Source organism: Papaver somniferum, chromosome 2, assembly GCF_003573695.1.
Source record: "Papaver somniferum cultivar HN1 chromosome 2, ASM357369v1, whole genome shotgun sequence".
NCBI lineage: Eukaryota > Viridiplantae > Streptophyta > Magnoliopsida > Ranunculales > Papaveraceae > Papaver > Papaver somniferum.
The window spans coordinates 39,761,565-39,785,286 of NC_039359.1; the positions used below are offsets into that span (position 1 = coordinate 39,761,565).

The 23,722-nt window shown below is 38.6% G+C and overlaps 1 protein-coding gene and 1 pseudogene across 1 annotated transcript; one reads left to right on the forward strand and one right to left on the reverse strand.

Moving 5' to 3' along the window:
• The first annotated feature begins 2,463 nt into the window (after positions 1–2,463).
• Positions 2,464–3,701, forward strand: LOC113353142 (annotated as a pseudogene).
• A 119-nt stretch (positions 3,702–3,820) lies between these two features.
• On the reverse strand, positions 3,821–11,472 carry LOC113347421 (protein GIGANTEA-like). Its single transcript, XM_026591069.1, is given in 17 exon segments — positions 3,821–4,618; positions 4,724–4,816; positions 5,124–5,342; positions 5,450–5,518; positions 5,822–6,351; positions 6,354–7,328; positions 7,331–7,382; positions 7,727–7,936; positions 8,274–8,424; positions 8,503–8,743; positions 8,839–8,897; positions 9,124–9,398; positions 9,553–9,695; positions 9,812–9,866; positions 10,053–10,124; positions 10,639–10,905; positions 11,326–11,472. Coding segments are annotated over 16 exon segments (3,564 nt in total). The 5' UTR covers positions 10,726–10,905; positions 11,326–11,472; the 3' UTR covers positions 3,821–4,285.
• Positions 11,473–23,722: the final 12,250 nt, after the last annotated feature.

Below are 23,722 nucleotides of genomic sequence, written 5' to 3' on the forward strand. Positions count from 1 at the left end.
TTTTGTCCTATTAGAATACCGCCCTTCTAATAAACCATGCCCCCTATAACGGGTTACATATAGAGGAGAGTGGGAATGCAACCATTGTTGTGTATTTTGTGAGCTTTGATTGTCCAATTAATTGAATCTCAACGCACATTTGAGTGAAAATGAATCGACTTTGGGAGAGATCTAGAAATGGAGAATTATGTAATCTTGGGTCTGATTAATGGCTAAATCAGATCAATGAAATTCTAGTGTTTTTTATAATTAAGGCTGTCAAAACGTAACTGCCATGATCATTTGGAACCTGAATCGTCGTATTCTGTCTCGATTTAACTTTTGTTGTGTCAGATTGATTTTCGTTGAGTTAAATGTGCCTTTTGAGGTGGACATTTTGGGGAGGGCGCACCAGGTTCTTAGTTATTCACCATGTGTGTACCAAAAAAAACAAAAAGGTCGCTGAACATGTACACATACAAAGTTTATATAGCTTGATATTCCACTGCACGATAAAGAGCTGCGTCCATGGTTACTGTAACTGCTAAAAACCCAACTAGTGGATCTAGCAAGGTTCGCAATACATTCAAGTAAATTCATTTGTATAGGAAAGATAAATGTAAATGAATCGGAAAACGTGATTTAAAGTGCAGCTAATGTAAATGACACGAGATTTATGTGGTTCGGCGGAAGCCTACCTGGCGGTAATGAGTTTGAAATCTTACTACGATTGTTAAGGTTACAATGTGTTCGAATGTTTTTTTTCTTTCGAAAAAAAGACAGATAATACGTTGATAATGTCGATTTAGGAAATCGAAAACCTTACAAAAAAAATTCAAGATCATATAAATGTCATTCAAATTGTAGTATCTCCACCAATTTTTGCCTATCAAATCTATCCCTTCAGACCTAAGAACAGTTTCAGAGAACCTTCTCTCTCACAACAGAGAAGACCAAAACATATAGGGCCAAACTGGTTTTGAAAATAAAACCAATATGTGTCAAAGCGCAAAGCAATGACTGGATGAAATCCAACCCCATGTTCATTAGATATAAATAACATGAACTAGCTGTAGCGGTAGCCAAACAGACACAAAAATGTCTCAAACGATAACCAAAGTGTCTCAAGTAATGTGTTTGAATGTAGGTGCAGGTAAAAGCAAACATTGAGCATTACAATCTGGGTTGCACAGACACGAACACGACACATATATATATAAATTTTTATATGATAAATTACATGGGTAAATGAATACCAATTTATTCATAAGAAAGAATGAAAATTCTAAAATAAAACATTTTATTTCTAAATAACATATCATTACATGAAATATTCATATAAGTTTTGAGGTTATTATATGTAACCCGTTATAGGGGCGGCATGGTTTATTAGAGGGTTAGCATTCTAATAGGACAGAAAGGGTCATTACATGATCATTCAAGATGTCCCTTATAAAAAAAATACTGGAAATGACAAATTAACCCTCATAATTGATAACCTAGTTTAGTGATGATAATCAAGTTTAATGTTAATGATTAATTTCACTTATATTAACTCAAAATCAAAACCAAAATCAGATTTTTAGAGTTAAGAAAAAAAAAAGTTTAGAGGAGAAGGTCAATCTCAATCAATTGAAGAAATTAACCAACAAAATGAAGAATCAGGACCTGAAAATGACCGGGTATACTTCTAAATTAGTCCCAACTAGCTTTTTGTTGCTCAAAGTTATCTAAAGTAAGTAAAAAATCAATTTTTTTTACATTTTCAAAGCTAATTACGGTTGGAATTGTGCTCATAACCAACCGTAAATCGAAGTTACGGTTTGTAAAAGATGAACTACCAACCGTAACTGGTTAAATTTGAAGAAAACTCAATCGTAAAACTAGTTACGGTTGGTAACTAAATGCTTGATACGAACCGTAACTCAGTTACGGTTGGTAACCAAATGCTCGATACCAACCGTAACTGAGTTATAGTTCGTAAACTAAAATGGTTACCAACCGTAACTGAAGAAAATTCTCAAATATAAGAACATACGGTTGGTAATTGAACTATTACCAACCGTAACAACATCAAAATATCCAGTTACCGTTCGTAATTGAGTTAAAATTAACCGTAACTTACATAAACCCAGAAATTTCAATTTCAATTTTCATCTAAAACCCTAATTTTCGATGGAAAATAAACTTAAATCGAACAAAATAAACCAAATCGTAACTGGGTTTTCAAAACATACCTCATATAAGTCATTACACTACACTTGATTAATTTTCGAATCGTCGATTAATCGAAGACGATGAAATTTTGAGTTTTAATTGAGGTTACGGTTGATGGGAGGAGGAGAAGAGAAGAAGAAAGAAAACAAATTTTCAATTTAGCTTTGATTTAGGTTAAAAAATAGGAAATATAATCTAGTTAATTTACATCCCCTATAGGACATCCCCTAACCAAATAGAGGGACATTACTATCACACTGCCGCCCCTCTAATAAACCATGCCGCACCTATAACAGGTTACCTCTATATATACCCGACCACCAAGCACCACTTCTTCGCACAGCCTTCTCTATCTCCACAATCCTCTGTCTAACTTAACTAATCACTCTTTCGCAGAAAACAATGGCTCTCATCAACAGCAAATTGGTTCTTTTGTTGGCAATTTCAGCTCTTATGGTCAGTAGCTCATCATTTGTAGCTGCAAGGGAAGTGCCAACCACGATTCATTACCCAGGTCATAACTTGGCAGCTCGGATCAATGCGGATGACGGTGCTGGCATGGTTGAGTGCTGGAATGCACTATATGAGCTACGATCTTGCACTAACGAGATTATACTTTTCTTCATGGATGGAGAGATGTATCTTGGTCTTGAATGCTGTAGAGCTATCCGTATCATAACTCGTGAATGCTGACCTTCTATGCTTACTTCTGTAGGTTTTACTGCTGAAGAGGGAGACATTTTACGTGGTTATTGTGATGCTCCACACTCGGCTGCACCTCGTTCTTCACCTGTTACTATGCTTCCACCTGTACAGGCTCCTGCTCAGTCACCTATCTCGGAACCAAGTACTGCCAATTTTCCTTCGGACGACTAGAACTTAATCCTGCTATTCATTCCAAGTCCTCTATTGGGTTTTATTTATGCTTGTTAGGATATCTATTTCAGGTCATGAGTAATGTTGTCTGCTTGTTTGAGTTTGTAGTCCTTTTCTGTTTTTTAATCATGAATAAGAATATGGCAGGGTTTGGAAAGGTTCATGTTCTTGAGTTTCTTGTTCGTCATATTCACTGGCTTAGGTCTAAAGTTTGAGCAAGTACGAGAGATCTCTTTTATGTCCTTCCCACATCCCCACTCCTTACATTAAACCCAAATCAGAAGCAATAGCAGTCTGGTTGTCTTTTCAGAATTTTGAATACTTGATCTGATGATTCTGATCGATTAGGACCACGCGAAACTGGAGGCCAAGAGCATTATTCATACGGTGGGACTGTGGTTGAAGGTCTTTTTCTTTACCGAGTATCTAAGTTTACTCAAGGGGCCAAACTCTCCAAAAGTCGTGACATATTGTCATGTGACTCGTGACTAGTTATGCTCTTTTATCCCTTTTATTCCCCTTTTCACTTTTCTTGTAGTCAATTTGCAATGTCTTTTTCCCTCCAAATGTCAAGTTTCTGACCTTTCACTGAAACAACACCAACAGCAAGGTCTTGCTCTGGCCATTCACCAATGAGCTGTCTGGCCTGGATATACTATAAAAAAAAAAAAAAAAAAAACTAAGAATCTTTTATATTCTCCTGGAAATAAGAGTAAGAAAATTCTCTGCATCCTCAACCCACTCCAAATCCGAAGAAAAAACTCAGTTTGTATTAACATGGAAATATCATGTTTCTAACAAGGAATGTCCGTATTTCTACAACATCTGGAGCAACTGCTGACTAATAGCAGGCTCACAACTGAGTACAACTGGATTAGAACCCATACAGTGTAACATTATTACAGAGATACCGAGGTACAGTGTCAAGAAATAACACAACATCCATCCAAGAGTCGAACAGTTATCTTACCCAATCTTTTTCCTAATTTAAAAATGGATGGGTTCTTCTATCTACAAGAGCATGAGGTTGTCAATGATGAAGTTGTGACATGCTGATCACCTAGCTATATAACACATTTGGGGGTATGTCACGTTCAAGTTTCACAGCAAGAAATATATACTGGTATGAAACCTGAAAAAAATAACTCAGGCCATATTTTCCTAGAATCTAATCAGCTCAAGGGGAAGGCCAGAGATTGATCGACTGACACAACTAGGTAGGTCTAACCTCAAATAAAAATGGAATGTTAATATATCCCAACTCTTTTGAGGCAGCACTGAGGAATGTGTTGGACACTCCTGCTGCGTGCCCTTTCTGAGCCTCCCATGTCAAGCACTTCTCTATTTCTGCATGCCAGTCAATATTCCCTCCTAAACTTAAATATTGGCTTAACGGAGAAACATGTTTGGTCGATTGTATTTCCTCTTGCTTAGAATTGGATTTCACAGAGCCAATAACCAGAACATCACGTAGAACTGATGTGCTAAGGGCACGGACATGTGCACTTGGATGGGAAAGGCAATGTGTCGTAGCTGGCAAGCGACACTGCACGTAAAAGCACACATAAATCAGCTGACCGATGGTTTATGGAACTAATTAGAGGGAACCGACGGGGTGAAGTAAAAACTGGCTATCTGTTTAAAAGATTACCTTCAACAAGTTTGAGAGGCTGTCTCTGACTGCCAAACCTGTATCACCCCACTCGAGCACAAGCTTCATAGCTCTAGCTGTGGCTTCAAGGAGCTGATAAATTTCGTATACAGGAAAACAGAAACTCAGAATAAAAAAAGATAGCACATAGTTGGTTACTGAGCTTTGTGACCGAATAAATTCCAAATATACATCATGCAAACCACTCTACCTAAGGAACATGAGAAGTATGACATTAAAATGCCACAGCACTAAAAGAAAGTGGAATTCTCCAACAATTAGAATAACAATAAACAACATATCTAACTAATCATTAGAGTTTGAGGTCTAAAGACATGGATGGCATTTAAATTAAACTAGACGACAAAACTTGAAACCAGGAATAGACGATCTATATTACCTCTAGCTGGGGCAAAGTGCAAGCTTCTCCATCAACAAGAATTCCATCTGTTGCACGCAGTAGAAGATCTGAAGCACTGGCTATAATTACCAATGATTCAGGGCGATCATGATTTCTCATAAGCTCTACAATTAGTTTGACAATTCTTTGGTTAACTATCCACATTTTTTGACCTTGCTCGTCGTCTCTAGCAATCCAAGGGTACAAATCCTTATCAGCCTGGCAGTAAAGAGAGACATAAATGTGAATAAACAAAAGTGGTTGTTGAAAAGAGCAAAACAACATGTTAGCCAGCTGAGAATTCATAAGTTAAGCAGCATCTGAACCTGGAGCACGATTGCAGCTGATGCTTTTGTTGGAGAAGCTGATACAACATTGCACATGGCATCAACTACCTGTTCAAAGTACATGAGAGTTGGTCAGTTTATTCAAAAGCATAAAAAATGGATACAAGTTGGATTCTACATCATGGAATCCAGAAAGAACGATCATCAAGTAACAAAGAAGAGAGAAAGTGAAACAGAGAGATATGGACCACTCTAACGCTCCTCATGCAATATCAAAATAACGGTTAGTTATTCAAGCAGTAAACAGTTGATGATTTTTAATGGTGATATGCTGTTATGCTTGAAATAAGACCCATATAACCTCAACAGAAAATAATCAATTATGGAAGTTGGACAGCAAAAGAAAAGTACCTGCCGCCACCCTTGTTGCGCAGACGTGCTTTCCTCACTGAGTTGTGTTTCTGGTGTTGCTATCAACTTGTGCCACAGCAGTGAAACAACAGAAAAGCATAATTCATGTTTATCTTCTAGTACAGATTTTAGTAGAACTTGGGAACTGCAATTAAATCCGATATGCCGATCCACTGTCAGGAAATTAGCCAATTCTGACGCGTCCATGGCCAAACTGGAAAGACTTTTCCCAACAGTTTTATTATCCATGCCATCATGTGAGAGTAAAGCTCTCTCACATTTAAGAAATTTAGCTGATTGGGGTGCGTCAGTATCTCTTTCCAACTGTCGGATTGATGATGCTTCTACTGGCCTAAACCCGTTAGATTTGGAAGAATTAAGTTGTCGTGCACCACTGCTACATACTGAAGTATCTTTCCACAATGGTGAATTTACTAAGTGGGCTTCAAGTGGTTCTGCCTTGTTGGCGATAGACGCAACAGCTTTGCCATGAAAGTCAATGAGGTTATAGAGAGAGGATGCCCTTGTGTAATTTCATCGTCCCATTTGCATCTCATCAAGACAGTTAAAGAATGCATGCAGGTCTTTGACCGTCGAAAGAGTTCAGAAATATGAGCAGCCACCATAGCCGCAGCGACTATCTCGTTTGAACTGTAACTCCATGAAGTACCAACTGTTGAAGGTTTCAGAGAAAAAAGTGCCTCTAAGATCCCGACTATCCTTCGAGTATGACGAATGGCAGAGTAGAAACCTTCTTGTAGCTGGTTAGTTGACCCATTTGTTTTTCCTAATTTTCCTACTTCACTCACATCTATCAATTTCGAGAGTTTAGTGGTTTTAGAAATTATCGGGAACAGCTGTAGTTCACACGACAAAGCGCAAACAGCAGCCAGAACATATGAATCAAATGCAGCCACCGGTCCTTGTTTTCTCCCTTTTCTACTTCTCACGTCTGCTCTAATTTTTCCATCAATTGGTTGGCAATCTTCACTTGGTTCACGAGAATATGTATGATTCCCGTTTCTAGGTCTTTTGCTTCCGCTTGGGCGAACTTCATGACTTACGCAAACTGTTAACACGACAAACAGCAGGCGAGAAGCCAGATCTACAGAGGCACATGATCCTAAAAATAATGAATGAACCATGGTACGGAGCTCAGCCACAGCAAGGCTCTTTGAGGGACCAACACTAAAATTATACTGTGAGTTCCTCGCTTGTTGTTCTCTTAAGGACTGGGGTGGAAAGGTTCTCTGAAGGATTGCCTCAACTGTAGCAACAAAAATTCTCATGAGACAAGCTTCAGACGGGCTTCCACGAGGAAGATGCTGTAATACTTTTAGTAGGGGCAAGAAAAGATTCCATGATAAAGCTGGAGGTTGCAGAGGTGTTGCTACTATGATCTCTGGCAGATCAACAGCTGAAGAACTTAGAGGTATTAGGCCGTATGCTGCTTCCCATATGGTACAAATTCTCCATTCAACATCAGGACCATGAGAGCAAAACATGATGCAATTCCTTGAGCCGTGGCCTCAATAGTAGCTTCAGCAGCGGGAACTTCTATCTGCACAATCGATCAACTGACAGTTAAACCAAAGAGAAAAGATAAGTAATGGTAAGCCGTTAAGAAACTGTATAAGCAGCAGACAGCCAGCAATTACTCACAATTACTGGCAGCAGACTGCCAACATTAACTTTTTATAATTCAAATGAACTTCAATGGCTGTCATAAATAAAGAAGATTTCACTTTTTACTTTTTTGCACCTACTATGTTACATGTTTTCAAACACGAGATCGTCTTTCAAATATTAAATCATTAAAGAAAGAAGCTATGGGGCACTGTTCCAGGGTCCTGGTAACATCTAAATTGGAGAAGATTGCAACTGTATATACAGAAACTCAAATACCTGCTTCCGGTAACAAGAAATATAGCCACTCAGGAGTTCAGGTTGAGCTTCAACTCCTTCTGGTAGCCTTAGTGGAGGAAAAAGCAGCGCAGGTTGAGAAAGAATGCGGAAAAGCAAAGCTGCCGCTGCATCAGCCGAAATACCAGCTCTCATGGACATTGCAGTCCCAATTGCACGCAAGAAGTGCAAATGCATCCAGTTTCTTGGGAGCTACAGTATAACACCAGTAAAGATTATAATTAGGAAACAGTCAAAACTCATTAGCACAAGTCAAAAAGAAAAAGTGAATTAGAAACATATTCTTCTGCCATCAAGTTACGATCATAGCATGAGTTATGGATACCAGTAGGCAGTAATCAAAACAAAATCAGAAGAGCAGAGAATTCAGAAGAAACTAAGACGTGAGTTGATGGAAAAACAGAACTGCAACAGCACATAACATAACATACAAAAAATTAAGAAATAATAATGAGTACAGCCTCCGGCAAAACCCTAACATCACGTTACACCCCACCTAAAAAGTTGTTATTGTCATGATCCAACTTACCCTCATGCCAGTTGCATATTCTTCGGCAGCCCTCAGTAGTTCTACAAGCTGTACCGCAGCATCCAGAGCATCCGGGGCCCAAGATGGAGGTGCTTCCAATAGTCCAAGCAAAAGTCTCTGTGTGGCACTTGTGGTAGCAATTGCATAGTACCTAAATTGGAAGAATGAGGTCCTTAATATAATAGGGGAAGGAAACTGTTCAAAGATATGGATAAGTTTGAATTCTCACCGATGAAATAAGCGTGCATATGGCTCAAGAGCAGGCAATCCAGCAACAAGATGCTCATCCAAAGCAGTAGTCGGAGGAGGAAGCAGGAGTGCAGGAACAGCAACTGCTGTTAAAGTAGCGGTTTCATAGCGCGCAACTTCATCATCACATACACTTAGTATAACACCTGCACCATTTGCAACTGCCCATCTTGGAGTTGATGGCATAAGCTGTGGATGCTTTCCCGATCCACGGGCAGAAACTAACGTCATAAAATTAAATAGAAGCTTCAGATATCAGCAAAAGTAATATATGAAAACCAAGATTACATACGATGGTGTTGGAGACTTGACTAACCAGCAGTAGGGGGCTTAAGTTCTCCACCCGCTGCATATTTACCCATGACACCGCCACACCTAATGAACATAAAAATTCTCAAGATGCTTATTTGATAAGAACATACACCCGGAAACCCTTCACATTCTTTGAAAACTAAAGAGAAGATGAACAAATAAAATAGTACATAAACAGTGTCCAGCTGGTTTTTCCAAACTGGGTGACTAAACGTAACATTCATAGCTTAAATCAACTTGAAATAGCCGCCCGGCATGAGTAACACCATAGAAGAACATATTTACTAACCAGCGAAAGTAGTCACTACGAATACCCAGTGGTGCTGCAAGCAACAAATCTGTAATCCAAGGAGACAAAAGACGTAAAGGTTTTCTCTCCTGCTGTTCCAAAGGTAGATGGCAAGCTTCCCCTTCAGTCGAGTTACTTGTTGTAGCATGGCTACCACTGTTGCTTCTCTCTTGTTCATTGTTCTGATGCTCCACCTTATAAATTGGGCGGTTGTAGTGTGTTAATACCCTTAAAACTTCCCCACATGCCAAAGCCCATTGTTCAGAATAATCATTCTGCAACAAAAAAGAAGGATTACTCGATGTGATACTCAGATCATAAACTAATCTCGCATGACCCCAAGAACTGTGAACTGTGAGGGATCGTATAATGAGAAGAAAAATATAGTATAAAGTATCCAAAGATGAACTTGTTTTGAAGGCTTCTTACCTCACTGCTTGGGCAGACTAAAGAAACGAAAGAAGCAAAGGGAGGATTGTTCTTATCATATGCCACTGAACCATCAAGTATACATGATATAATTGGAAGAATAACAGCATGCCCATGTTCTGGATGATGAAGAACAAATATTGCTGCAGATCAAGTAAAGCATGTTTAAGATTACCGCGGAACATCAACCCAAGGAAGAAAGCAATCTATGGGATAGTCTGTAACAACATAGAGTCAATAGGGATCTGATTTTGATTACCCAATACTTCATCCAATAGGCGCTTTTCGGTAGATGGATAACGACTCCGAATTAGCTGCAGAAGAAATGAACCAAAGATACAATCAGTGACTAACAGTTTCCCAGGCATTATTTTATTATTTCATCAGAACAATCATTTAGCTTTGTTATGTTTGAACACGGTAGCTTGCCATGAACTGCCTGAAGCATATATCTGTTCACATATATGAAATTCAAATTCCACATAGACCATATTAGTTACCTCGGCAATATCATCCGGGAACTGCTCTGATGTGAACTGGCCGAAATATTCAACATAGGCAGTAATTTGAGCCTGAATGAAAACAACAATAAAGTTAAGTTAGCAAATGAATTTTAAACAAGGACAGGTGAGATTTCACAAATAACCATGTACTTCAAATTTACTCGTGTGAATAAGTAGATCAAAGATAGAGTGATTATCAATCCGTAGTCATCCCTTCGGGTGGTGGAGGATTTTCCACATACACCTTGTGGTATATGTTTTACCACAACTTGTTCTGCTAGTGAAAAATCATACCATTACCATATATCTACAGTGAGGTATTTTACCTGAAATTCTTGACCATATTATTACAACTTAAACATATTTATTTACCAAATATTCAAACTCTTTGCATCTACATCCATCCTTACAAAAACAATTGCCCAAAATAGAAAATCCGTAAAAAAAGTAACTTAAATTTAAGAAGACCCAGATCATCAAACTTAAAAATATGGATACATTTTTTAATAACTGAAACAAATAAAAAAATAATAATTTTCAAAAAGTTGGAAATTTTTTAACAAGAAGAAGTAAGCCAAGGTACCTTATGCTGTTGAGCATCTTCAGGAGGAGGCCAAAATAAAGAAGAAAATTGAAGACCATCGATCCATCTCTCACACAGAGTAGCCATGGAGCTTGGGAAGGATTCTCTTTATCAAACTAGATGTCTAATATGTAATCTTGCAGTGACAAACAAGATGGAATTTTGTACTTGAAATCTCTTCTCATAAAAAAAGGAAGTACATCTGTGATCAACAACCACAATTCTTGTCTAAGTTTACATGCTCAATTATTAACCCAAATCTGATTTCTGCATGAAAAAAATAAAGTAATTATCAATCAAAAAATTCAATTAAGCATTTCATATCCTACCAAATTATATTCCATACAGAGAGAAAAGGAACAAAAAATGATGAAAGAAACTTAAATGTTTGGTTGAATCTTTCGTCTTTTTATCGAGAAAATATATGGTTCGAAAATATCTTATCTTCTTCAGCTAAAAAAAATAAAATGAAATTCATCCACTTGTTTTTGTGTAAGTTTGATAAGATCAGATCAGTAAGAACAAGAAAATGAAAAAAGAAAAAATTAACAGGAACAGCCAAAGAAGCTTAAAACATAGTTCTTAAGACCAAAAATGAAGAAGAAAAAAAATGAAGAAAATGATAGAGTTCAGATGGTGAGGCTGATGAATCATGGAAGCTTTCAAAGTAAAAGGAAAGCATCAAACCTGATTTGATTTGTTGTGGAGAAAAGGAGTAGTAGTTTAGGGCTCTGAAATTATTCATGTGAGAGAAGAAAAAAAATGAGGTTTTAAAATTATTTTGGTGAGAGAAGAAGAAGTAATAATAAGATTAAATTAAAATAAAAAATAATAAAATGAAAAATCTTTTAGAGTGTTGTTACTGGCTAATAGCTTTGGGCATAGAGAGAGAAAACAGAGATTTAGATCTCTCAAATCTCGAAGAGTTGTTTGGTGAGAGATCTTTGGCTTGACCACTGTATACGTGGCGCCTGATATTTCGGGCAGCTAAGACTCCCTAGCTACATGTCAGCTTCCTGTTTTGTCTTGAATTTTTGGCGCTTCGAACCACACATACATTTACGCACCATAGGGCGCATGTGGTCAATCTGGTGTGCTGGCTTCATCCTCACTGGCCAACACTTAAACCAATGGCATGTGGGTTTGAAGCAGATGAATTACAATGTCCGGGCAGGGATAATGCAATCAGGTCGCCGGAAATGAAAAATTGCACCGTTAGTTTTATACTATATTGATCAGCCTGGAAGAAAGATGCAAGGGGGAAAACTGTTCGGTTTGACATGAGATTGCTGTGTCGGGTGGATTGGAAGTTGTTGAACTCACACGGCATGCAATAATTATCTCCAATGCTTTTCTGTATCTGTATAAAGTTTAGGTTCATAATTTAAATCTATCAAACAGTTTTATTATATCTCCTCTGTTGCTGTTCGGGATCTTAGTTGAAGGTGCAAAACATCTCCAACAGTAAAAACTTTTAAACCTTGTGGGGGTAGGGTGACTCGGCCTGTCTTTTCATATGGAATATCAAGTTGACTACCACGTATATCCGACTGTCCGTCACTACACTTTGATTCTCCTCAAGGCTACCGGGGGTTTCTTAATAGTAATCTCTATAGCCTGCACATGCTGCAACAAGGAAGGAAATGACAACGGGGACGCTGATCACTGAATTTGGTTGACGTCATGGAGAGTTGGAGTCAAATTTACAAGTCAGGTGTGAATATGACAAGGATACTTTCAATTTCAAGAAAAGAATAAATTATTTACATGTTATTCGAGTATTTTTTGATCTAATAGTATTACAACCTGTCATTCTACATTCAGTTAGAAGGTTATTTTTGGGGCGTCACATTCCAATAGAAGGGTTTCACTTGGATTTTTAGTGTCCAAAAAAATGGTTATGGGATATCCTAACACAAAAACAAAATATCTAGATTATCCTTGAACTAAAAACTTAAAAACCTAATCTTTCTCTCCTCAATAAACCACCGGACGATCAAATTCATCACCAACAACCGAACCAAGAATTTAAAGAATCACGATTTCAAACTCCTCAACAAGAACTCATGGTTTATGTTAGGTATTAATCGATAACCCATCTTGTTTTTACTCATTTTTGTGCTAAAAATAGGTTAGATTGAATGAAATCGAAGTCAAATTTGGGTTTTAGTTGTGTTTCTGAAGGTGTTACGGTTGGTTTTGCTAACCGTAATTATAGTTTCTGAAGATATTACGGTTAGGTTTGGATGATTCCAAACCGTAAATCTAATTTGCATGTGGTATTTCCAGCTGTAAAATTTGTATTTCCAACCGTAGGAACAAAATCTAAATCATAGGAAAATTTACAGTTGGTAATGAAAAATTCGAACCTAGCAGTAAACTGAGTTACGGTTTAGAATTGCGTTAAACCAACCGTAAACTGGGTTACGCCTGGATTCGTAGTGCCATTTTCCCAACCGTAATGGTTCTACGACTGGGTTTTGTCTCATTGATTACCAGTTACGGTTTGGAGTTCATCCAAACCTAACCGTAAATAGAGGTTACGGTTGGTTACGAAGCTCAAACTCAACCGTAATCGGGCATGTAAGTCGAAATATCTGAAATTATTTTGCGTACTTTAGCTAATTTTGAACGAAATTGAACTCATGGGAGATAGTTTAGAGGCATACAGATTATTTTTTTCTTCTCTCTAGTTTTTTTCCCCACAAAAACTTTGTCCCAAAATTCACCAAGTATATAACAAGTTCATTAATTTAATTATTATTTAATTAAATAAAATTAACATTACTAAATAAGGGTTGTTTAGTCATTACAAAATTATTTGAGATAAGGGGTTTTTGATATTACTTATGGGTGATCCGTTTTTGTCTTATTAGGTGACGTCCGTCTAATGAAATGTGATGACCCAATAATAGCCTTCTTCGGTTAACGGTGATAATCCATGAATGGTAACTGTAATTAAGTGAATTGTTGGTTATATTATTTTTTTGCTTGGTTTAACTTTCAAACACCTTGCCACTAATCTATAACGACCATTTTCATCCATAAAGACAACCCAGCGTGCATCAAGTAGCCCATGCGAGTGTACTCTTGATGAGAAAGCCTCCCACATGAACTATACGTAAAGAGGATGATTATATTGAGTGAGTGGACACCGTTGAGTTCGGGCAGGTCAAGTTAGGGCAGTAGTAGTAGAGTCAGACCGGAGAAATATCTGGTGGTGGAAGAAAGACATGCCCTACCACATTCACCCTTTTAGAAATTTTCTCTATTTACAAAAGGACCACTAGTGACCGCCTAAATAAAGTTATATACACATGGACTGTGATCGTACGACCAATAAGAAATCAGCTAGGGATATACACCACCTTCTAAATGCCATGTGGCTCATTCTTGAACTACGAATATATCTCCTTGTTTCTCTCTATTCAGAAACAGATCTGAATGGCCACCATGGATCCCTCTGTCTACTGTTGGCATCGCATGACGGGTCTGAATCGTCTGACAGAACTACAAACCCCACATGAAGATCTACCTTTTTTTTTTTTTTTACTCGGTCAATAAAATAGAATAAAAAAGCGAAAATGTACAGGGATCAGGCTAAGTTAGCGCTAAGCCAAAAGGCCGCACGCCAAAAAAACCTAAAAACGATAGTAAACCTCTCCAGGCCATTCAACAGATTGAATAAAACCTGGCCTACCCTCATAAAACTCATAATGATCCTCAGCCAACAAACATGCTTGTTTGGCCGAGACATCAGCTGAAAAATTAGCTTCTTTATAGCTATGAATATAGCTAATATTGTTATAAAAAGCCTTCGCTATTCTCCACTTCTGCATTAGCTGCCATGGCAAGTCGCCTTTTTGAAGAGCAAATAAACAACTCATCGAATCAGATCTGACACTTAGGTTCTTCACATTCCATCTTTGAGCAACGACAGCACCATATATAACCGCACAAACTTCAGCATAGAAGTTAGTCTGCCAGCCCAGACCAACGCACAAACTCCCAAGACTACCGAGTTAGAATCACGGAAGACAACACCAGAACCAGCCTGCCCGGGTTACCAAGTGATGCACCATCACAACAGATCATAATTCACCAGGATTTGGTGGAGTCCAAGTAACTTCAATTGGATCAGAGTGATCGCAAGATCTATGCTTCACTCTAAAGAAATTAACAATACGCAAATCATCCAAAGTATTATGCATATGGCCCTTCATTCTAATAGAGTTATCACGAATTACCTGATGAACTCTGCCTTTAAACTCCAGCCAACGAACCCGCATGTTTCAAAATAAGCTTTGTTACGCAACTTCCATAATCCGTAACTATTGCAAGATTTGCAACAAGCCACAGATCCTTAATCATTCGACTCTGCCCTTTGCACCTTGTAGGAGGCCACGAGGTCCTCATTCGGCTTCATTGAAAATTTCAGCTGCCCAATTCCAAATCCTCTTGGCAATTTTGCAATGCCAAGTAATATGGCTAACATCTTCACAATCTTCTCTGCATAAACGACACATAGAAGGCATCTCCCTACCTGTCTTCTCATAACATTATCATCAGAGCACAACATTGTTTATAAAATAGCTTCCAGTACTGCACACCCAAAGTAGGATGTACAACACTTCTAGAAAAAGAGCCGCAGCTGGCAAAATTTCAGCTGGCCACGGATAGCAGCCTTGGCCGACTTGACAGAGAAAACACCTTATTCCAAGTCCCAAATTTTATAATCATCTCCCCACCAATAAGAGGCAAATTATCAACATCAATATTGCATCGTAACATCAATTCTTTAGTCTTTGGAGGAATAGCCCAAGAGCCATCAACAATAATATCACTCACCTTGGCCTTAAAATCATTAGGGCCCTTTGTTTGATGCCAAGACGTTGTGCAATTGAAAAATCAGCACACCAATTATCAAAAAAGGAAGTATTAGCACCGTTACCTATAATTGAGCGCGTGTGTTTTGAACAAAGTTATGCACCAATCTAATGCCAGGAAAAACCGAGGAACCCAACTTGTAATCAATCAAGTTGCCACTAACCTTGAAATATTTTGCCTTCAAAAATCTAGCCCAAGTCTTATTAGAGTCACGAATCGACCACAACTTCATAAGCATGGCCCTATTAACATCATTCAACTTTTGAGCCAAGCCCACCTTCACGCTAGACGGCATAAGATCATAAAGAACCGTGAAGTGTTTGCGCTTCTCAGCATCTCCAGACCACAAAAAATTGCGAATGGCCCTCTCCACCGTCTTGATGGCCGTGCATGGCCATTTATAAACAGCCATTGAATGAAGCAAATAGCTAGAAATACTGATTTGATCAAAACTAACCTGGCCTGAAAAGACAAGAGCTTACCCTTCCAACCTGCCAGCTTGTCCATAATCTTCTCCATTACCTGACGAACATGAATATGACGCACAATGCCAGGTTTCAATTGGATTCCCAAATATTTATCCGGGAAATGCGCCCTCTCCATGCCCATAAAGTTTGCAATAGCAACAGCACGAGACTGTCTATCTCCACCAAAATAGAATTTGCTTTTGGCGTAACTAACATACTGCCGGAAGCACGTTGATACATGCCAAGCATCTCCTTCAAATTCCGCAGACTATGAAGATTGCCTTACAGAAAATAAGAATATCATCCGCAAAGAGTAAATGGGTTGGAGCCACACCTTTCTTATCACCATGTGATGCATACTTCTAGCAGCAAACACTTAGAGAGATTGCGGCTCAAAACATCCTCAATAAGAACAAACAAAGGTGAAAGAGGATCACCTTGACGAAGGCCTCTTGTGATACTGAAAAAACCTTCAGGGCTACCATTAATCATAATAGATATACGGGCAGAGTTAAGAATACAGCCACGAACACCATGCATCAGAAAAGCCATATTGACGAAAAACTTCAACAACAAACTCCCAACTACCGTGTCAAAAGCTTGGGCTATATCCAATTTAAGGCCAACGTTACCATGCTTTCGTTCAACACTAATCTCATTGATCAGTTCAGCCAAAGCTATGTTCTCATGAATGTTTCTTCCTTTCATAAACGCCACTTGTCTTCAGAAATCAATTGTTCAACACCGTGCCAAGTCTGGTCGCCATAATTTTTGTAATGATTTTGAAGAAGAAGTTGCTTAAACCAATTGGCCTATAGTCTTTAATAGCATCAGACTTATTAGCTTTTGGGATGGAACAATAAAACTAGAGTTAATGCCATTAGGAATCTTCTTCATCGCCCAACAGTTTGCAATAGCATTAAAAAGATCTCTAGAAATAATGTTCCAACAGGTTCGAAAGAAAGAACCTGTAAATCCATCAGGGCCAGGCAGAATCCGCTCCAGATCAAAAACAGCCTCTTTAACTTCATCCAAGGTCGGGATAGCATCCATACAGCACTTCAGCAGCTGATATGCTTCATGCTCATAATCAAATAATCTCGGATCAATATGACAGCTCCACCGTTGAACTTTGCACGATAATGATCAACAATGTAATCTTTTATTTCATCCTGCAAAAACAAAGTAGAGTTAGTAGAAATCTTCAGTTCGGAAATTGTGTTTTGGCTCCTCCTCATTCTATTGAATTGTGAAAAAAACGAGTGTTCTGATCACCATCCTCCAACCAACTAGTTCTCGATTTTTGCTTAAGCATAGTGGCCAACTCAGACCGCACATCATCAACAGCCTTCCTAGCGTCGCAACCTTCAAAAATTGGACTTCACAGCTAACATTATGGTCCAAATATCATTCTCCTTATCAAGATTCAATTCCGCTTGCTTTAAGCGAAACTGAACATCTCCAACACCATCTATTCCAAATCTTCAAAGCATCCCTCAACGCTTCAACTTTGAAGTAAAAACAAAAGGAGGAGCACCATCCAACCTAACACTCCAATTGTCTTGACGAAATCCAAAAAGATGGATGAGAAAGCCACATCTTCTGGAATTCTAAAAGGAGCTCTCTTCGGCCTAGGACTATCAAAAGCAAAACCAAAAAGAGGAGAATGGTCCGAGCAGATTCTCGGCAAAGCTTGCACCTCCAGTTAGCAAACTTATCATGCCACGCACCATTAATAACAGCCCTATCATGTTTAGAAACAATTCTATGCATACCACTCCGACAATTAGACCAAGTATACTTCTTCCCAATAGCATCGGCCTCAACCAAACCATTGTCAGAGATCCAACTTCGAAACTCATTTATATAAATTTCTTTGAGCGGCCTACCACCCTTCTTCTCATCAAGACGCAAAACACAATTGAAATCCCCAACACCAACCCAAGGAATGGAAATATATCCCAGACCCAATTGCCGCCAAAGAGATCTCCTTTCAACCGCATCAAAAGAAGCATGCACAGCCGTGATAAAATTCCCAGCAAAATCCAAAGTGATAGCCTGCTTAGACGAAGATAAAACAATCGGCCTTGCTAGAGTATTCCTCCAAAAGACCCAAATATTACCTTTCTGGCCATGCACCTCATTAGTAATAACATCATCACAAAAATCAAGCAAATTAAGCTTCCTAACAAAACGTGTAGTGCAACGAACCTGAGGCTCCGCAATACAAATAATATCAGGTTTGTGCAAGTAGTAAAGCTCATTCAACTTGGACCTTGCACCATCTTTGGCCAAGTGGCAGGTCCGGAAAAGGGTATAGAATTTATCCCCGGCCAAAAACTTGGTGGGGCCGGAGATGTGTATAAAATTAAGCGCAATAAAAACGGGGGCCTACAGTAATACCGCAAGTGCACGGTCGTCAGTTGTAGCTCGTGCAAGTACGGGTCGATCCACAGAGATTGGGTGTGTTTCGGAAGTGTTTTAGCTAATTGGGTTCCTAGATTTGCTTTGGGTTTAGAAGCCTTTTGGCTTAAATGGGGTTTTGAGTGCTAATGGGTTTGAATGCCCTTTGAATGAATTGGGCTTAGTGGGTTTGTTAAAGATAAAATGAACTGAGCTTGGGCTCAGTTATCTTTGAAGTGCAAATGGGCTTTGGTTCTAGAAACTGGTCTGAGCTTTGGGCTCAACAGTTCAACTATGACTTGGGCTTAACAGTTCACTAGGCTCTGGCCTTACAGTGAACTGAGTCTTGTGCTCAGTTGTTCACTTATGAATTGGGCTGGGCCTTAACAATGAATTTGACTTGGGCCTTAATGAACTGGGCTTTGGTTTTGGTCTTACAGTTGGGCTCAAATTGTGCTCTGGGCTCTTGGAAGTGAACTGAGCCTTGGGCTCAGTTGGTTAGGCCTTGGAGAGCCAAGCAAGCAGAAAAAGGAAGAGGTGCAGCAGAAGAAGCAAAGCAGCACAAGTGCTGCAGTAGAAGAGAAAGGCAGCTGCAGCTTGGCAGCAGCAGTTGCAGAGGCAGCTGCAGCTTGGCAGCAGCTAGGAAGGCAATGCACAGCACAAGGCAAAGATGGAGTAACAGCAGGGGAAACAAACAATGCAGAGCAATGAAAGAAAAACTAAACAAAAAACAAAAAACAAAAGCAAAGTGAAATGACACAAAGGCAACTAGCCTAAGGCAGGGGAAGAAGGGTTAAGCTAACATGGAGCTAAACTAAGGCACTCTTTTAGAGTGGGAAGAGAGCTAGCTTGCTCATTGTCACTAGTGAGCACTAGTTTCTTCCCACTACTCAATTAACACTATGCAGCAAGGTTTAAGCAATTACATGGAGTGGGAAGAAAATTAGCTTGCTATGAGCACTAATTTCTCCCCACTGCTCAATCAAAACAGTGCTTTAAAGGCTTCTAGCCTAGCATTCCATCAAACTAACATTACAAGACAGTGAATTGGAACAACAAATGAACATTAATCTAACAGTGACAACAACAGTGAGCTAACATGACAACATTGCAATACTAACAGGAATTAATAGTGAGTAACAGTGAGTAACATTGAGTAACATGGCAAACTAACATAACATGGCAAACTAACATGACAACAAATGCAATTAAGAGTGAAAGTGCAACTAACAGGAGCAATGAAAGTTAACAGGAGCATCACATTACAAACTAACAGTGCAATTTAACAGTGCAAGAATTGAAATTGAACTAACCCAAATTGGGTGGAAACTTGGCTAGTCCAAGAACAAGTTTTTCATTCTACAGCACCTCCCTTTTATACCCAAATTAACAAATTAGGGTTTCAACACATTTTCCCCAAAATATCACTACACAGTACAATTAGGGTTTAACTTATTACCCAAAATTTAGCTTCCAATCTCCAAAATTTGCTCGACCCATGCTTCTTGATGTCCCTCTGATGCTCTTCCTGCTCCTATTGTCCCCTAATTTCTAGCTATTTTACTCACCCCAAAACCTAGGGTTTCAGAGGTTGTGAGATGAAGAAAATAGCTAGGCTAGGGTGTTGTCGGGTGTTGGAGATGGTGGTGGCAGTGATGGAACTGGTGGTGGTGAGGGAATGGTTGCGGCAGAGGAGACAGAGGAGGAGGTGGTGTTGCAGAGCTCTGCAATTTTTTTGGGAAGAAGGGGAAGAAGAGCTCGGGAGAAGATGGGAGAAGGGTCTGTTTGTTTGGGGTGGATGGGTTCGGTGCTAGGGTGTGAAGCGGCTGCATCGAGTTCGATATTTGCGAAGCTTAGATGTTGGATCATTAGATCTGAGTGGAATCGAACGGATAGATGGAAGGGTGTGTGAAGCGACCGTCGGATTCTGAGGTGCAACGAAGTTAACGGTACCAGATGGAGTTAGGTGCTGTAGTGTAAGTCGGAGATATCAAACTTTGATGCACAGAAAGGGAGCGACCGTTGGATTCAACTACCATCTAATCTGAAGGCTTGGAATTTCAGCGCTGTGGTGCTTGGCAGAGACTTCCGATTTTGATGCTCTATGAAGGAGCGACCGTCGGATGCTTCTGAGAACTGATCTGATGGCTGAGAACGGAGGCGCTTTGTGTGTAGAAAATGAGGTTGTGCGCACCATTCTTCGCGGCTTCCTTGCGTAATTTCTCCCGGCTTTTCACTACTTTTCTGCTCTTTTCGCTCGCGACTCATCCGAACTTTATTTATTACCTAAAAATGCAAAATTAATTAATAAAAATATTTATTCTTGAAAACAATGAAAATACAGAATATGGGATAAAATGTAGAATTAATGCGCAAAAGATGAGTTAAATGCCAACAAAAAGGGATAAATATATACAATATTTGGCACTCATCAAATACCCCCAAACCTGAATTTTACTTGTCCTCAAGTAAAAAACTAAGGAAATCCTAACTATACCACTGTCGCTGGTCTCTCGAATGCATTTAGCGTATGCACTAAGCCTTTTAAACCACTAAGTGTCCCTAGTGGACGAGTTGAAGTCTCGTGAAGGTTTACCAGAGGTGTGCCTACAAAACCTAAGGACAAAATATAAGCTCAGATTCCATCAAACGTGACATGTGCAAAACAGTTAAGCTCACAGCAAAATGGAGATGTCAATCTAGCTATCGAAGGCACAATCCTAGCACTGATAACAAATAAGGACATGTGATAAGAGTGTAAAGTGTATCTACACATGTGTAAAGAAAGATCTGAAGTTATGACTACTAATCACCAAGAGATAGTTTCTCAGGCTAAGAACTGAGGTCGAAATCTAGCTAGCTGTCCGGACTTTACGAGAATTGTGAATGAGTTGGAGGTATTTCACAATTACTCGCGTTGTACATCAATGGCATACACCCTCCTTGCTTATTACAAGAAAAAAAAAGACTATTTACATGACTCTTATTTACATTGACTATTCTCTTTTATTTTTGGAACAAGAGATGATGGAATTGATAAATACTTGATTTTTTTTTTTTTTTGTATTTTTCTGATTTTTTTTTTTTTTTTTTTCTGAATATATACATCTTTTTTTTTTTTTTTTTTTTTTTTTTTTTTTTTTTTTTTTTTGAAGAAGGAAACACTTTTGATACATACAAAAGAAAAAAAGATTACATGACACTTTGCAAGAGGTAGCCCTTTTTGATGCACCCAGTTAAATTCGATGGTTGTCTTTCTTAATGTAACCTCCACCTTCTATCCCAACCAACCAAAGAACAAGCTAGTCAAGTTTCGTTCAGTATTCTAAAGTGATTGGCAATCGTAACTTCCTATCAAACACCTTGAAGATCGAGGCCATACATGTATTGGTAGATCGTGCGCGTGCAAATTTCTTATCACTATGTGAATTGTGCTAGAATCAGGGTGCCTAAATATCTAGACTAAGACTCCTAATAAAAATACATATTTGCACAAGAGTCAACATTTCAAGGTAAATGAGCTCCATTTTTTATGATTTTTAATTTTTTTGAATTTTGATTTTTTAATTTTTTTTGGAATTTTTCATTTTTTCAAAAAGAAGAAGGAGTTCGTTTTTAATTATAGCATATTATCGTGGTATCTACTCTATACCCCCAAACCTAAACTAAACATTGTCCTCAATGTTTCAAAATATGGAAAGAATTAAAATGCAACATATGGAAAGGGACATGTGAGTAGAGTAAAAGGAGAGAGAATACCCGATTTCGGCGAAAGCAGAATTAAAACTCCGTTATTCAAGGCAAAAATCCAACATATTTCACCGAGATCATATTGGATTAGCAAAATATATACAAAAGGAACAAAAGGGTTTTTAAAATTTTATCTACTGGATTATATACAAAAAATTCACCATACACTAACAATCTAAAGAGTTGAGGATCAACCCAAAAGACGAAGTGTAGACATTTCAACAGCTTCACACAATAATAACAGGAAAGAAACGCAAGTGAAACTGTGAAACAAAATGAGCTACCCCCAAACCTGGATTTTACAGAAGATATAATTTTGAAAACAAAATCGCGCAGTTTTGGGGGTTCATCATGCACAAGGTCTAGCTCAAAATGAACTGTGCTAGGGACGGGCAAACATGCTATTTCCAACTGTGGTTCCTCAAATGTATTATTTTGGAAGCAAAATAGTCCAAAGGACTTGGGAAGCACACAGTTCCAAACCTAGGTTGGGCATTCTCAGAGAAATTGGTTTTATAATATTGGTACAAACCAAATCTAGGTTGGGTGGAAGGACCATCAGATTGTGACTTAGGTAGAAGAATAGGCATATCATTATCAATCAAATCAAAATCTTCTAACTCATCTACACATGTCACATCATGCTCACAATCATCACTCACATTGGCAAGTTCACACTTAGAATCATCAACATCATCAACAGATTCATTCTCATGCATCGGCAAATCAGGAGAAATATCACAATGTGACCTAGGTAGAGAATCAGACACATCAAATATATTTTCATCATATTAGTGTCTACAGAAGATTCAACTATTCCTATGTCATGCTCATCTTCACAGAATAATTGTACGAATCCCATGTCAATATCAAAATCATATGAATTACAATGAGTATTAGAAAAAACAACATTCATGAAGGTCGAGGGCGAGAAGCCATATGTTATTGAACCAACAGGTTCCACAATATTTTCATGTTCTTCTAACACATCATCATAATCATCATAATCATCATCATGGTAGCATGCATATTGGTCCTCATTAACAGTGGTGGTGTCGTTAGTCAATTCATGTTCCTCTAAATTAGGTTCATATTCAACATCATTTACATGAATGGGACTAGACACTTCATTAGGGACAACATACATTTCCTCATGAATTTCCTCCTTTTGTAGGTGAAGCAAAATCTGATCTAAATATGCCTGAATTCGTGATGTAGATCTATCGAAGTTTTGCTCACTAAGTCTTAAAGCTTCTGTGGTGGAGTCTAAATTCATGGGAGTACAAAATTCTTCATGTTCAAATTGTGGTGAATGGTACATGTATGCATGGTCATTAGGGTCTACAAAATATTGATCGCAACCCTCAAAGGATTGATTATGGTCCCAATGACTACCATTCTCACAATTCATGGGCATTTCATACATTGGATTTTCTTGATGGCCTAAAATTATGCAAAATATGACAATGCTCAACAGGGTGGTCTAAACTACCACATGCGGGACATGCATAGATTTCAGGTTGCCTAAGAAAATTAGATGTGACAGATTCCTCATGTGATTGCATTTCTAAAGCTGC